At 43.7% G+C, this 14,694-nt stretch overlaps 1 protein-coding gene across 3 annotated transcripts in view; it reads right to left on the bottom strand.

The window, feature by feature from the left end:
* gsap (gamma-secretase activating protein) overlaps positions 1-14,694 on the bottom strand; it is a 110,402-nt gene that overhangs the window by 83,621 nt on the left and 12,087 nt on the right. For all 3 annotated transcript variants that reach the window (XM_068059237.1, XM_068059236.1, XM_068059238.1), the window contains one exon: positions 11,951-12,039. In XM_068059237.1, coding sequence (XP_067915338.1) covers positions 11,951-12,039 — 89 coding nt within the window. The remainder of the gene's footprint in view (positions 1-11,950; positions 12,040-14,694) is intronic.

The raw sequence follows: 14,694 nt of genomic DNA, 5'->3' as shown, positions 1-14,694 counted from the left end.
AACGCAAGCTCGAGGAACAGCATCTCATCTATCGATTAGGCACGCTACAGCCTGCCGGACTGAACATTGAGTTCAATAATTTCAGAGCATAACAGCCCCCCATTTTACTTTCATTTTTAGTTGTTTTTTCTTTTTTACATTTTTTACAACCTTCTTTTTGCATTTATTTCATTTCATCGTAGTTTGTTCAGTTTGCTTACCCACTGGTTTTTTTTCATGTTTGCACTTGCTGTTCAATCTTCAGTCCGTTAACACCTATTCTGTACTAATGCTTTGTCTTTCAACACAGCATTAACATATTGTTTGCCTTTGTTCCATGACCTTTTGGTCAGCTATGTGACCTTGTCCAATCTACACCACCTCCTTTGTTATCTCTTGCCCCACCCCCACCTCACTTGCTTATAACCTGTGACATTTTTATTATTTGTCAGTTCTGAAGAAGGGTCACTGACCCGAAATGTTAACTCTGCTTCTCTTTCCACAGATGCTGCCAGACCTGCTGAGTGGTTCCAGCATTTCTTGTTTTTATTTCAGATTTCCAGCATCCGCAGTATTTTGCTTTAATTTAAATAATTTAACAGTACTGCCCAAAACATGGGTGCTACACATTCCAATTTTGTACCTTAGGTGTGAGCATCCAACATTCTCAGTCAGTTACAACTCATTCTATGCTACCACAAAAATTCCAATCTTTGAAGAGCACCCTTTACATCAATGGTGCAATTTCAATTTCCCCACACCAGCCAGCCATTCTTATTGATTTCACTAAAGGAGCTTGCCAATTTTGGTTAAATTATGAGCAGTTTGCTCCCCCACTCACCTTGCAGATTATCCATTGTAGTATGAAGTCATTGAGATCAAAATGTTTTGCTCCCAATTCCTCAGAGTTTGCTTATCTCAGGCAGGGCAACATTTTGGGATGCAATACATGGCATCAGTGATCCTGGGCTAGTGGAAGGAGAGTAAATAAAGGAAGAAAAAGAATGTGAATGTCCTTCTACCAACTATTATCCAGTGATATCTGCTAGAGAGCGAATGGGCAGGATTTTCCTTCCAGAAGTGGGAACGGGATGTTGGGAATGTTTCTGGATCCTGATCCCTCCCCAGGGAGGAAGCAGTCACAGCCTCCGATTTTCACAGGGGCGTGCTGTTAATGTTAATTGGATGGAGGGCGGGTTGGGCGACCAACTAGTGGCCGTGGGGCTGGGAACAGAGGCAGATCTGAAAGAGAGCTGCCCCTCATTTTGCCGATACTGACCTGGAGGTCCTCTTGCAGGCAGTGAGGGAGAGGAGATTGGTCCTCTTCCCAGAGGGTGGCAGGAGAAGGCCACCCCCACCACCCCCACAATACCAAGAAAGCCTGGTTCGAGGTTACCAAGACAGCAAATGGACGGAGTGTGGTCCGCAGGAATGGAGTCCAGCACAGGAAGAGATTCAATGACCAGATTCACTCCAGCAAGGTGAGTGCAGCGCCAAATCACAGGACAGGCCTCTGGGTATTCAACCTCCAGCAGACACTCCAGCTGAGGAACCTGAGGGCACCTGCTGCTCCTAAACATGGCAGCAATGGGTGTCCAGAATTCTTACTGACCCCTCAGCAAGGCTCAGATCCATAGTACTGCAGAGGACCTTCCAGCATCGATATACAGAAGCCAGCAGTGCCTTATCTTTCCTTTTTTGTCCTAGCAGCAGAAACAGGCACATAATGCCCATGGGAGAACACAGATGGGAGGAGGGGTTCCCCTCCTGCATGTCGTCACCACAATGCAAGAGGGAGCCATGGAGATCGCCAGAGTTGCTAACAAGTCAGGGAAGGCGAGATGGCATCGCTGGTGGAGAGGGTGAATAGAGACTGCAATGCTTACATTAAAGGGCATGTACTGAACTCCAGCCCGTCCAACATCATCCCGAAGACTAAGCTGCATTGTGAACCCTCAGCACTTCTGCTTTCCAAGCTACTTCTCATGATTTCTTCTTGTGTCTCTCACAGGTGATGTCAAGGCGATAAGACCGATTCCTGCACCAACATCTGGCCAAGCAATGCCAGAGCAGAGCTCAGACCAAGCACGGTCGCACCTGAAAGGTGTACCCTCCACCAGCGCAGATACAGTTACTTCAGTGGGTCCTGGCACATGATTAGATAGGATGGCACTGGGTGATAAGCACATCATGACTGAACAGGAGATGATGACAGAGAAAGAGGCAGCTGTGGGCAGACCCCCCTCGGATGATGGAGGACAGACACAGCCCTGCTCAGCTGAGCACAGATGCAAGACCTCAGGAGTCACAGGAAAAGAAGCTCCAACTAGACCAGCAGCGACAGACGTGCTCCCAAATGTTGGAATTCCCTTAGACAGTGCACGGTCATGAGCTGAGAATGGACGAGTCCATCCAGCTCATGTGTGTCACCATGGCTCAGGGCTTTGAGTGCATGAGCTCCTCTATTGAGAGAGTGGCCAATCTCCTGGAACAATATGCGGCAACAATTAGGAGCGCATGCAGGAACTGCATGTTCGCAGGATGCACACCACACTATGTAGCCTTGACCATTCAGTGGCACATGATATGGAGATGCTTGGAGGGGTTGCCAGTTTTGCCCTAGCTGATGCTCCCCTCCAGCCATCCGGAGCGCCAGAGCGCTGAGGCTATTACCAAGGAGGATAAGGGGACCATCATTATCAACGGCCTCCTTGGCCCCTCTGACTGAGGGAACAACTGTGCAGCAGGGCCCAGCGATGGAGGCTGCCCTTGCATTGACAATGGTACACCTCCAAGACGGGGATGACCGCCACGTGCATCTCAGCTGCAAGCAGAGACAAGTGAGCAGGCTCCCTTCCCTTATCCAAGGCCATAAGGAGAGCACCGCGAAGAAGTGGTCAAGAGCAGAGGCCATGTCGGGCAGAGCGCTGAGCTGTCACTGGGGTGTCTATCACATGTAACTGTGCACTTCCTACACTTTTTGGGCACCATGTAAATATTGACACAAATTGACATGTGAGCCTCCTTTTATTAATGGTAAGACAAGAGGAGGGATGAAATGGTGAAGGAGAGCCAGTGTCTGTGAACAATAACAGTGAAATCTCTGGGCAGATGTGCACCCTTCATTGGGGGGAGGGGGGCGGTAAGAGTTGACTTGTTCTAGGCTGCGTCTTCAATGTAAGTGTTCTCACAGGCATCTCAAAGTAAGTTTCATACAATGCCATTCCTCCTGGGTTAAAAGGGGCTCAGATGAAATGAGCCTGAATCAGATGATTTCTTACGCTAATGGTATCCTGACAAGTCCCTCAAGCCCCATGCCAGGTCCAGCCACCTCTCTTCTGCATCTTCCCCCTCCTTCTCAACCTCCTGCTCCTCCTCTTCCTCCAAGGAGCTGTGTCCATCCAGCGCTTCAGCTTCTTCAAGGTCCACACCTCTCTGGAGGGCCATGTTATGGAGAACACAGTAGACCACCGCCATGCACGAGACCCTTGCAGAAGTGTACTGCAGGGCACCGCCCAACCAGTCCAGGCACCAGAACCACATCTTCACATGAAAGAAGCTCATTGTGGATGTAGATCAGTTGATCGTTGATGGAGTGAATGCTGTTCCTGTTGATGAATCTCACTGGGTGTCTTGATGGACATGTGGGTGCTATCGATGATGCCCTGCACCTGGGGGAATTCACTGCCCTCAGCACGTGCAAGGCACCATGTGTCTGGAATTGTATGTACTGCCCAGCTTTCGCAAATAGGGCATCAGTGATGTGCAAGATGCATTGGTGTGCAGCCATTTGTCAGACCCCACCAAGGTCTGCAGCTGATCCTTGGAAGAAGCCAGAGGTGAAGAAGTTCAAGGCCACAGTAACTTTGACGGCTACTGCAGGGAATGGCGAAGCAATGTTGTGAGGTAAGAGGTCGTCCATGATGAGGGCACAAATCTCTATGACCATCTGCCTGGAGTGTTGCAATTTCAGGCGGCACTGGTTCTCGGTCATCTCAAGGTAGTCCCGTCTTCAGTAGCAGATCCTATCCTGAGAGTATGGCCTCCATTGCCTTCCTGCCCTTCATCCCTCTCCTCTGCCCTCCTGATGCACAGGACTCTGCCCTTCCTACACAGGATGTTGATCCTCATTGCCACTGGACCCAAAAATCGGAGAGTCGTACTTCCATTGCCATCGGCTGCCTTCCTTATGCTCAAGTGGCCTCCCAATTATGTTTGGAAGCCTTGCCCCCTCCTCTACGCCCCCGCAATTGCTGCGCTGCACAAGTGCTGAATGACTACCCTCCCCACAACCTGTGTTGACCCAATGGCCCCTGCGTGCCAATGGCCAATTTCCCCTCTGATGAGGCCCACCTAATTGCCTGGGCTGGCCATGACAGGTTCTCCGCTGCATATCCACCTACATGTGCCTGATCTGCCCCGGAACCAGCTTGCAGCCCCTGCATCCCCACCAAAATCTGAACATGACCTTCAACAAGCATTTAATGAGTTCTTCAACTACCTTAATTACCAATATTAACAGACCAGGCAGGTTCTCGGGGCAGTCCTCAACCGGTCCTAGTGAAACTCACCGGCATTGGGAACGACAACAGGAAACCAGCACACTAGCTGGCGCTGGTATTTTCACCCTTGCCTACCTCCATTCCTGCCCCTGGTGGGACCTAAAAGTCCTGCCCATGTATGCGTGAGACACTAAAGAATAGAAAAGGTTTATTCAGTGTCTAAAATCACATGACTGTAAGCCCACTTGGGAAAAGTATTAAAAGATTGCTGGTGCCCAAGAAGTGGCTCAGTCCTTTCAGGAGCAAAGAGAAAGAATACTTGAAAAATAAAAAGTAGTTTTCATGTTTTGTGGAGTAAAAAAAACCAGGAGGGAGAGCTGCTTTTATGCTTCCCTCACCGTGCCCAAGGTCCACTTCCAGCTCTCAAACCCACTAACCAAGAAATTCTAGCCATCAGCATAAGTATGCAGCTACAGGTTGCACCGGGAAAAACAGAAAGTATAAAATCCCCAGTGCAATTGCTCGATCCCTTTTCATTTAAGCTGGATCAGCAAGTACTACCTCAGCTAATCTGCCAGTTTTTAGAATTCTTGGTGGTGTCAGCAGGAGCACTCATTAAAGAACTCTGTCTGCTGACCTGATTATTGTCACTGTGACCCAGAAAAGGAGTCTTGTATATAAAAAGAGGCGAGTACTAGTGCTGAACTAGTTTCACCTCAAAGGAATCAGCTGACAACCCCAGAAAACATTTTGCAAATGGAGCACATAAGCTGCTCAAATAACAGCATAATGCTGTGGATGCCGGAAATCTGAAATAAAGATATAAAATGCTGGAAATACTCAGCAGGTCTGGCAGCATCTGTGCAGAGAGAAACAGAGTTGATGTTTCGAGTCAGATATCGCTTCTTCAGAACCAAAGGAAGGTAGAAATGTTACTATTGTCTCTCATTTCTACCTTCCTTTGGTTCTGAAGAAGTCATATCCAACTTGAAACGTCAACTCAGTTTCTCGCTGCACAGATGCTGCCAGACCTGGAGTATTTCCAGCACTTTCTGTTTTTATTTCATATAAGCTGCTCCTTTACTGGAACAGGGATCCCACTGCAGCTAAAGAACCACATCCCACATCCAGAGGAAACAGAAACAAAATAATCTTGCCAGCAAATACACCAGCTTTCCCTAGAAAGGGAAAAAAAGAGACCCTGCACAAGTTCAGTGTTCCCACCACCCACCCCACCCCCCCAAAACTGCCACCACCATGGGCTGCTTCAACATACTCAACATTAAGGACCTACATGACAGCATCATTCCCCTGCAACACCATTAGCTATCTAACTCCCAAGTGAGGAGCCACAGCACAATGCCACCCATAGGCGGCTAGGCCCTACAACCCTCAAGTGTTCCAACCTCAAAACAAAGATAAATCAAGCATGGCATAGCTCTCCACTACACAAAATGATGTTTCAGACAAAATTAACATTCAAAGCCTGTGACTTAAATCACTTACTGGTTTGACAAGTCATAGAGTCATAGAGAGATACAGCACTGAAACAGGCCCTTCGGCCCACCGAGTCTGTGCCGACCAACAACCACCTACTTATACTAACCCTACATTAGTCCCATATTCCCTACCACATCCCCACCATTCTCCCACCACCTACCTATACTAGGGGCAATTTACAATGGCCAATTTACCTATCAACCTGCAAGTCTTTGGATGTGGGAGGAAACGAGAGCACTCAGGGGAAACCCACGCAGTCACAGGGAGAACTTGCAAACTCCACACAGGCAGTACCCAGAACCGAACCCGGGTCGCTGGAGCCGTGAGGCTGCGGTGATAACCACTACACCACTGTGCCGCCCCAAGTCAATGTGCCCTAGAATTTTTTACAAAAAAAGAGTAACTTAAGTCAGGTGCAATTCTGGTACAAATGGCAGAATCTGTGAGTCAGCAGCTTTTATCCTCATTATCCATCTTATATGTACCACCTCGGAGGCAGGCACATCTTTTGGCAGCAGGCAGTTCTACTGGAATCCAACGTGTCTTGTAGAATGTGTAACCCTTGTATAATCTGACTTACACCCAAAATTATATCGCTGTACCTTCACTGTCACTGGGTCAAAATCCTGAAACTCCTTCCTAACTGCACTGTGGGTGTACCTATACCACATGGACTGCAGCAGTTCAAGGCAGCTCACCACCACCTTCAAGGATAATAATTGCAGGTCTCTATGCCAGAATTATAAGACTTGCATACCAAAAGTGATAGAATTTTGGGCCCTGTATCTGTAGAGATCTCTCTACCCACCTCTATATCTATGTCAATCTGGCACACTTAGTTCCAACCAGATACCACAACAAAATCCTATATTGGGAGCACAAGGCATGATCACATTTTAAATCCTAATAGCTTGATTTTAACAGGTCAGATGGAGAACAGAGAGGTAAGGCTATATTGGAGTTTTGCAATGTAGAGACTGTACCAGAGTTAACGAATGAGTAAGACTACACCTACAATGATTAACCTAACATCGTTCTTTACTCTACCATCTCCAGACAGAAATAGGAGTATGGTAAAACAGCATGCCAAACTTGATAAGCCACCATAACTCAAAGCTAAATACCAACATGAAATAAAAACAGATAATAGTGAAAACACTCAGGTCAGGCAGCACCTGTGGAATGAAGCTACCTTGTCTTTCAATTTAAAGAAAAAATATTCTTCTGCTTTTATATTTAAAAAAATTTCCAACTCGCTTTTGCGAAGATGATGCAGAATCCTCCATGCTGTTTAATTTGCCTGACATTTGTGAACCAGACAGCAATCTGCCTCTTGTTTGGAAGATCTATCATCTTGGCTTGTCAGATCCTGCTAGGGAGGAACAATGCATCTCTGATTACTGCCAGCTATGGCACTTATAAAGACAAGGATAACCATAGCCATAATTATAACTAGAGCCAGTTGCTAATAAAGGGGAGAACCAATAAGAAGTTACGGAATTTATGTGGAAATCCTGAATTCCTGAACATCGTTAGCCTCCACAGTAAAACAGCTTGTATCTAAGTATATATGCTGATTGCAGCAGTAGTCTATGTTTGCACAATTCCATTCAAACCAGCTTGGGTTAGCAAGCACTAGGGCTGTACGGGCATCAATCTGGGTCTCAGTGATCAGAATGTACATGAAATTCACTCAGTGCTCTCTATAGGATGCCTCTGAAGCAGCTTCATTGCACCCATCTGTATTATTCCAGAAGTCCATACATTTCGATTATGAGGGGGGAGCTGGGCACCTAAGCTACATACAGAAAATTAATACTAAGAATTTTTACATTGCATAAAAGACAGCTTACAGGTGACTTTTTTGAAGTATTCAAGATCTTCAAAGGAATAAATAATGTGGATCTCGAGCAAGGATGGTTGTTCCATGCTGATCAAGGGTCAAATAGCAGGAGAGCTGATCACAATGTTCAACATATATGCCATGAACATGGGCTTCCCTGTAATCCCCACCATGATTCACATGAAAGACAATAATTATGGGACAAAACCTAATGATCATCAACTGGAAAGGCTTCCAGTGGACATGGGCTGCCAAAACAAACACAGAACAATGCATCTGATAGAGCCACTTACCCAACAGAGAAGGGGTTCTGAAGAAGGGTCACTGACCTGAAACGTTAACTCTGCTTCTCTCTCCATAGATGCTGCCAGACCTGCATTTCCAGCATTTGTTTTTATTTCAAATTTCCAGCGTCCGCAGTATTTTGCTTTTATATTAGAGAAGGGATTCATATTTTGTTCAAACCCAAATAAAGATTCTCCAACACTGACCATCTCTTCTGAATCAATCACATCTACCAAGAGTGGTGACTTGCTGAAAAAAGGGCCATAAATCAGCCATATCTGACCATGTTACAGTCGCCCTCAATGAACCAACAAAAACTATTCCAAAGCTGGTCTTAAGCCACAAACTCCTCTGTAACCCAGAGTCCACGTCCTTCCTGCAAAATGCAGCTCACCCACTGTATACTGGAGAATGGTAAACCCCACTTCCCCAAAGTTAACTTTAATGAAACATGGAGTGTGTGCACAAACCATATTATTGCCTTCTCCTCTATCAAAAGGGAACATCACAAACCCATAAAGATCTGAAGCAAAAGGATAGAACTAACCTGCCATGAAATGCACCAATCGGAGAAAAACAAGCCCCAACACAAACCAAAAGGAGCTCCTAGATAAACTAATCACAAGTGGATTCTGAACCAGGCGTCAGTCAAGAGACCAAGCTAACTCTTCAACAAGTTCAGATTATATCCTTCCAATTACTGGGCAATAAATATCACCAAATGCAACATGACATATTCTGCCACATCAAATTAAACATTCCCTCCAAGACCTGGTCACTTTCAAAAGCATTCCAATGTGAGTCAACTCACTTGTGACAGTATCTCCACTTCCCAACAGGCCCATGCAAACACATTTCTATCCTCTATCATGACTCCCTCCCAAAGAATGACAAAAAAACTTGAAAAGGGCCAAGAATGCTCGATAACATGTGGAATGGAAGCAAAACTATCACATTGAGCAGAATGTGCAAAGACCAACTCAAGATATAATAACAGGTATATCAATTCCTTCTCTGCATGGTAACTGATAGAGCGATTGCATCCAGAAATGCACATGAATACACACATTCGGATCACATTCCGACAATCAACCATTCTGGGAAGAAAAGCTGCAGAAAGTAGGAGACACCTGTGCCTGCTGGGCCTACCTACACTGGACTGCAAGCCCCTGTGCAACACAAGATTCCGAAATTGTAACTGCTAGCTGTGGTGAAGAAGGGCCACACAGCCTTCAGTCTCTCTCTGGAAAGCAACAGAACTCAAAACACCTCTCTAAATTCAGAACGGGGCCACGGGTCATTAATTTATACTTATGAATTAAAAAGACATGCTTAAAAAATCCTAATCTCCGTCAGCAACTGAATACTATACACAATTTCCCAGGAAACAGACTTTGTACAAGCAAACAGTCAGACAAGTTTAATGCTCTGCCAACTTGCTCTTCAACTCCCTTGTTACTTTTGTTACTCTCTCATAAAACTGGCTAATGGCATGCGTAGCTTGCAGACATTTGCCTCTGTTCCAATTTGAAATTGTGCGGTCATACATTACTTCTACTACAGATCTGAACAAACCTTGTTTTTAATGGTATTTACAGAAAGCGATATGCAAATGATAGGTTGTTTGTTGCTCTCCATCTTCCTTTAACACAAATTGAGAGTTAATTTCCAAGCAGTTGAACATTCTGGTCCTGGAACAGTTTTAGCAATTAACAATCTGACCCTTCCAGGAGTTTATCCTAAATTTACTTCCAAAATTTATTCCAACCCCTAATGCTGAATTGTACATCATAACTAACATACAATATGCCACTTCATCTTTAAAATCAGATATTCCTTCATGTAATGTCAATAACTACCTATACTACACATCAATGTTTGCCTTTGCAATTCTGCTCTTATGTTTACAATGCACAAATGTTAAAATGCTTAAGTCATGAGGTGTAGTTTATTCATAATAGCCATTACACAAATATTGATCCCAGAATTACAGACTATGATATGGTAATCTTTCATTACTGCAACCAACATACCCTCTAATTTTTTGGGGGAGTGTGCAGCCCCTTTAAATTTTTTTGCAAGGTCATGCACACACAGTAAATTAAAGAGGCTGACTTGTGTGCAGCCTGCCTGGGAACTTTTGGGTTGCTACAGGCCTAGAGCAGGGTTGTCCAACATATGGCCCAGGGGCCAGGATCCAGCCTGCTGTTGTAAACTGTACTCCACCGTTCCTCCCTCCTTGCCGTGCAGTTTTTGCCTTCAGCTGTTTCTTTCAGCTTCAGGCATCAGAAATTTCTTCTGGCCTGCCAAAGATTTCTATGACTGAGAATTGGCCGCCCCTGCGATTTTCGGTGAGTGAGCATCTGCTGGGAAACATAGTTTCCCTGCTCCCCAGTCCCTATGCATAAAACCATAAACCGGGACAACAACTCCCAGACAGCACCACATGCCTGCATTGCAATTGGCTGTGGCCCGACAATGCAACCCCAGAGGTTAATGGGTGGAGTGAAAGTCACAGTCAACATGCTGATTAAAGTGAAGGTGAGCCTGAGGCAGGGCAGGGCAGGGAAGGGAAGGGGAGAGATCACAATCACTCCTGACAGATGGACATCTATCTGGAATACTCTGCATCGCTATATCAATTGTGCGGGCAGACATTGACTCCAAGCAAAATCAATGCGAGCTATCAACTAAATCAGTGTTCAACATAGTAAATTAATAAATTAGTCTCCTCATTTAAAGCTTGTTCACAAAAATGCGAATATTTTGTTGTTTTGATTAATAGTAAATTTCTAATCCCTTGATCCTTTGGAAATTTGCTCACCTGCCCCCTATGGAGGACAAAATTTGTAATGTGGCTTCTCATACGAAAAGGTTGGACACCCCTGGCCTAGAGGGAACACTGACTGCAACCTTTGTGCTACAGTGTCTAAATCTACTCACGGCCAAAATAACTGGAATAACTGTTTTCAAACACAGTCACTGAATTAAGGAAGTTAAAGAGGCTTTTCAAGGCTAAACCTATTAAAAGATCTAATGTAGACACAAAAATAAATAAAAAAGGTCACGAGAAAATGAAAGTACAACATACAAAGTATTTATCTAAAGGTAAACACCCCTGCCCATTAAGTGCTATTCCTTTCTTTGACTGATCATAGATTTCAGAATTTGAAGCTGAAAAATTAACAGTATTATCAAGTGCTACATTTTACACCACTCACACATCCTAAGATCCTCTTTTCCCCCTAACATTGAGACTCGAAAAAAATTATAAACCTGTTAATGTGCTTCATTTATTTTAAAATATATAATCTTTCCTACTGCAGGCTAGTATGTTCCTTATTACTTCTATGTAATAGGCATCAAAAGACATGGGTTTGCCTCTTGTCAACTAGGTCACAAGAGTTGAGATTTAATCAAAGTCCTTTTATCCTAAATCCTATAACTGTTCTTCACGGTACACACATTTGCTGATCACTTGCTTTTATCATGCCTTTATTAACACTCAATTTTTATTTTACTTTCTCACCCTCTTTCTATATCATGAATAATTTCCAGGCAAAGTCACTGGGCAGTCCTGCTCATACGCTTCTGCCAATGCTGCTCAGTAACTAATCTCACAAGACCACTGACCCACTATGACTTTCTGAACAGTTTTGGTTCTGCTTTTCAATTTCTACCTGGTTAATGGACTGAAAAATGTTCCTGAAATTTGTAGGTGCAAATCCATGTCCCACGACCGAGGCTCAAAAACAGTAAGGAACTTTAAACACCAAACTACCAAATATTTAACAAAAAGCTTAATAAAAACAAAATTATGGAAACAATTAGTGATAAATACCTGAACTCGAACATGAGAGTCAATGGCTTTTAAGACTTTCGTATTATTTACTGGATGAATTTCAATCAACAAGGTCAAACACCTGGATACTGCAACGAAAGTTAAGAAAAACAGTGCAATAAAATTTGCATTCTCATTAAGTGTCCTAATTTTTTTTTAATGTAGTTTGTTTTTTTACAAAGGCATTTGTGTAATTTTGAAGCAATACAATATTATTCACCAAGATCAAATATGTCACATCAAAAATATTTTCAAGATATATTTTCAAATAAGCTGCACAAAATGTTTTCTTAGATGTCCCCACACCATGCACCACTCCATATCTGAGATAGGAGTTTCCATGCCTCACTGCTCAGGAACAACAATATAGAGGAACTTCCCCAACCCTCCAATTTTTCATTCTCTGCCAATCAGAATTTTGAAATCTATACAAGTATTTGATTCCAACTTCTATCCCTATTTATGGAGATTTCCAACAGGAAGATAAAAAAAATCACTGCACATAAAGCAATAGTGAGATTTAAAGTTCCTGGACACCTAATATGACAACAGTAAAATAGAGATGATAAAGTTAACACACTCATTATAATCTTTCATATCTTATTTGCGATGCATGTGTATAACTTGAAGCTTAATTTTTAAATGTGGAATTTCTACCCAAAAACCTGATTTGGAGTTAAATGTGGGAGGCATGATTGGGAAATTTGCTGATGACACAAAACTTGGTCGTGTAGTTGAAAGTGAAGAGGATAGCTGTAGACTCCAGAACGATGTCAATGGTTTGGTTGAGTTGAGTGGGTGGAAAAGTGGCAAATGGCATTCAATCCAGAGAAGTGTGAGGTAATGCACTTGGGGAGAGCAAATAAAGCGAGGGAATACACAATAAATGGGAGGATATTGAGAGAGGTAGAAGAAGTGAGACACCTTGGAGTAAATGTCCACAGGTTCCAGAGGTGACATGACAGGTAGATAAAGTGGTGATGGCGGAATATGGAATACCATCCTTTATTGGCCAAGGTATAGAATACAAAAGCAGGGATGTAATGTTGGAACTATATAAAACACTGGCTCGGCCACAGTTGGAGTATTGCGTACAGTTCTGGTCACCACATTACAGGAAGGACACAGTTGCTCTGGAGAGAATGCAGAGGAGATTTACGAGAATGTTGCCAGGGCTTGAAAGTTGCAACTATGAGGAAAGATTGGATAGGCTAGGGTTGTGTTCCTTAGAACAGAGGAGGCTGAGGAATGACTTAATTGAGGTGTACAAAATTATGAGGGACCTCGATAAGAGTAGACAAGAAGGTCCTGTTTCCCCTAGTGGAGAGGTCATTTATCAGGGGGCACAGATCTAAGGTGATTTGTAGAAGGATTAGAGGGGACACGAGGAAAAGCTTTTTCACCCAGGTGTCTGGAATTCACTGCCAGGAATGGTGGTGGAGGCAGAAACAACTCTTTTAAAAGGTACCTGGACATGCACCTGAAGTGCTGTAACCTTCAAGGCTATAGACCAGATGCTGGAAGGTAGAATTAGATTGGAATGCTAGATTTTCAGCCAGCAGAGACATGAAGGGCTGAATGGCCTCCTTCTGTGCTGTAATTTTTCTACGGTTCTAGGAACTTGCATAATATATTGTCATGCATGCCCCCACCTGCCAAGAATGAAGCACATTAATTTTGCCACATGGACATTGAATTTCAAATTGTTGCTGGAAAGAGAAGGCCTGTGCAAGGGGTTGCCAGGCCCGTCCGGAAAGACATTTTTGCGTATTAGCAGACAGTACGTGGAACAAAGGAGCTATTCCCTGCTCCAATTTAACCCACATTGGACCTTTGATCACCAGGTATTGTGTGTAGAGGAGACATTCCAAGGTCTGCTAGGACAAGACAATCCACAAGGGCCAGGACTGATTAGACCAGCTGGTCACATGACTAACTGGCTGTTGCAGGTTTTTTTGAACTCGCCACAGAGAATTTAAACTCAAAGTTCTTGGCCCCTGGATTGAAAAGAGCCTCTCCTGTCTGCTCCCATCTCTTTCTCACCAGCTTCAGAATCCACTGACGACACATGAACCCCAAGAGAGAAAAGTCTCCTCCAGTGAATGAGGTTTAAGAATACAACTGGGCCCCAACGAAAAGCAAGAATTACCTACAAGCAAGGACTCTACAGTGAGCTCGAAGAACCGTAACAATTCTTCAGATATTGCCTCAAACCTGACCACTTAATTTTTTCTTCTGCTCTTTTCTGTCGCTATCTGCAGGTGTATCGCATATGCATGCTAGCGTGGGCGTGTTGTGTACCTCCAGGTATTAGCTGAATTAGAACTTAAGTTTAAGTTTTAATAAACTTTAGTTTTCTTCTTTAAACCAATAATTTTCTTCTTTAAGCCTAAGAAAGCCTGTTTGTGATCATTTCTTTGCCTTATAATTGGAAAGCAATGAATAAGGATTCACCAAGGGGGAACTCAAAACAGGGCGTGTTTAAAATTAAACCCTGTTACAGTAAAGCTAGGTGGAGGCCGAGAGGGACCCCTAGACACCTTTCTCATCTGGTCGTAATAATATTCATTACTATTGCCAAGGGCCCATTTCAAAATTAATTATTAAATACCATCTATAAAACCACTTGTCTTTCACAAAACATTAATTAAGGAATATTAGTGCTAATCATGAGAACAGTTACTGCAAATTGCAAAAATGTCCAACTAGTAGCATTTTTATGTAGGAAGACTCAAATATCAATC

The sequence above is a fragment of the Heterodontus francisci genome, chromosome 27 (assembly GCF_036365525.1).
Source record: "Heterodontus francisci isolate sHetFra1 chromosome 27, sHetFra1.hap1, whole genome shotgun sequence".
NCBI lineage: Eukaryota > Metazoa > Chordata > Chondrichthyes > Heterodontiformes > Heterodontidae > Heterodontus > Heterodontus francisci.
This window is presented reverse-complemented; position numbering and strand designations above follow the sequence as displayed.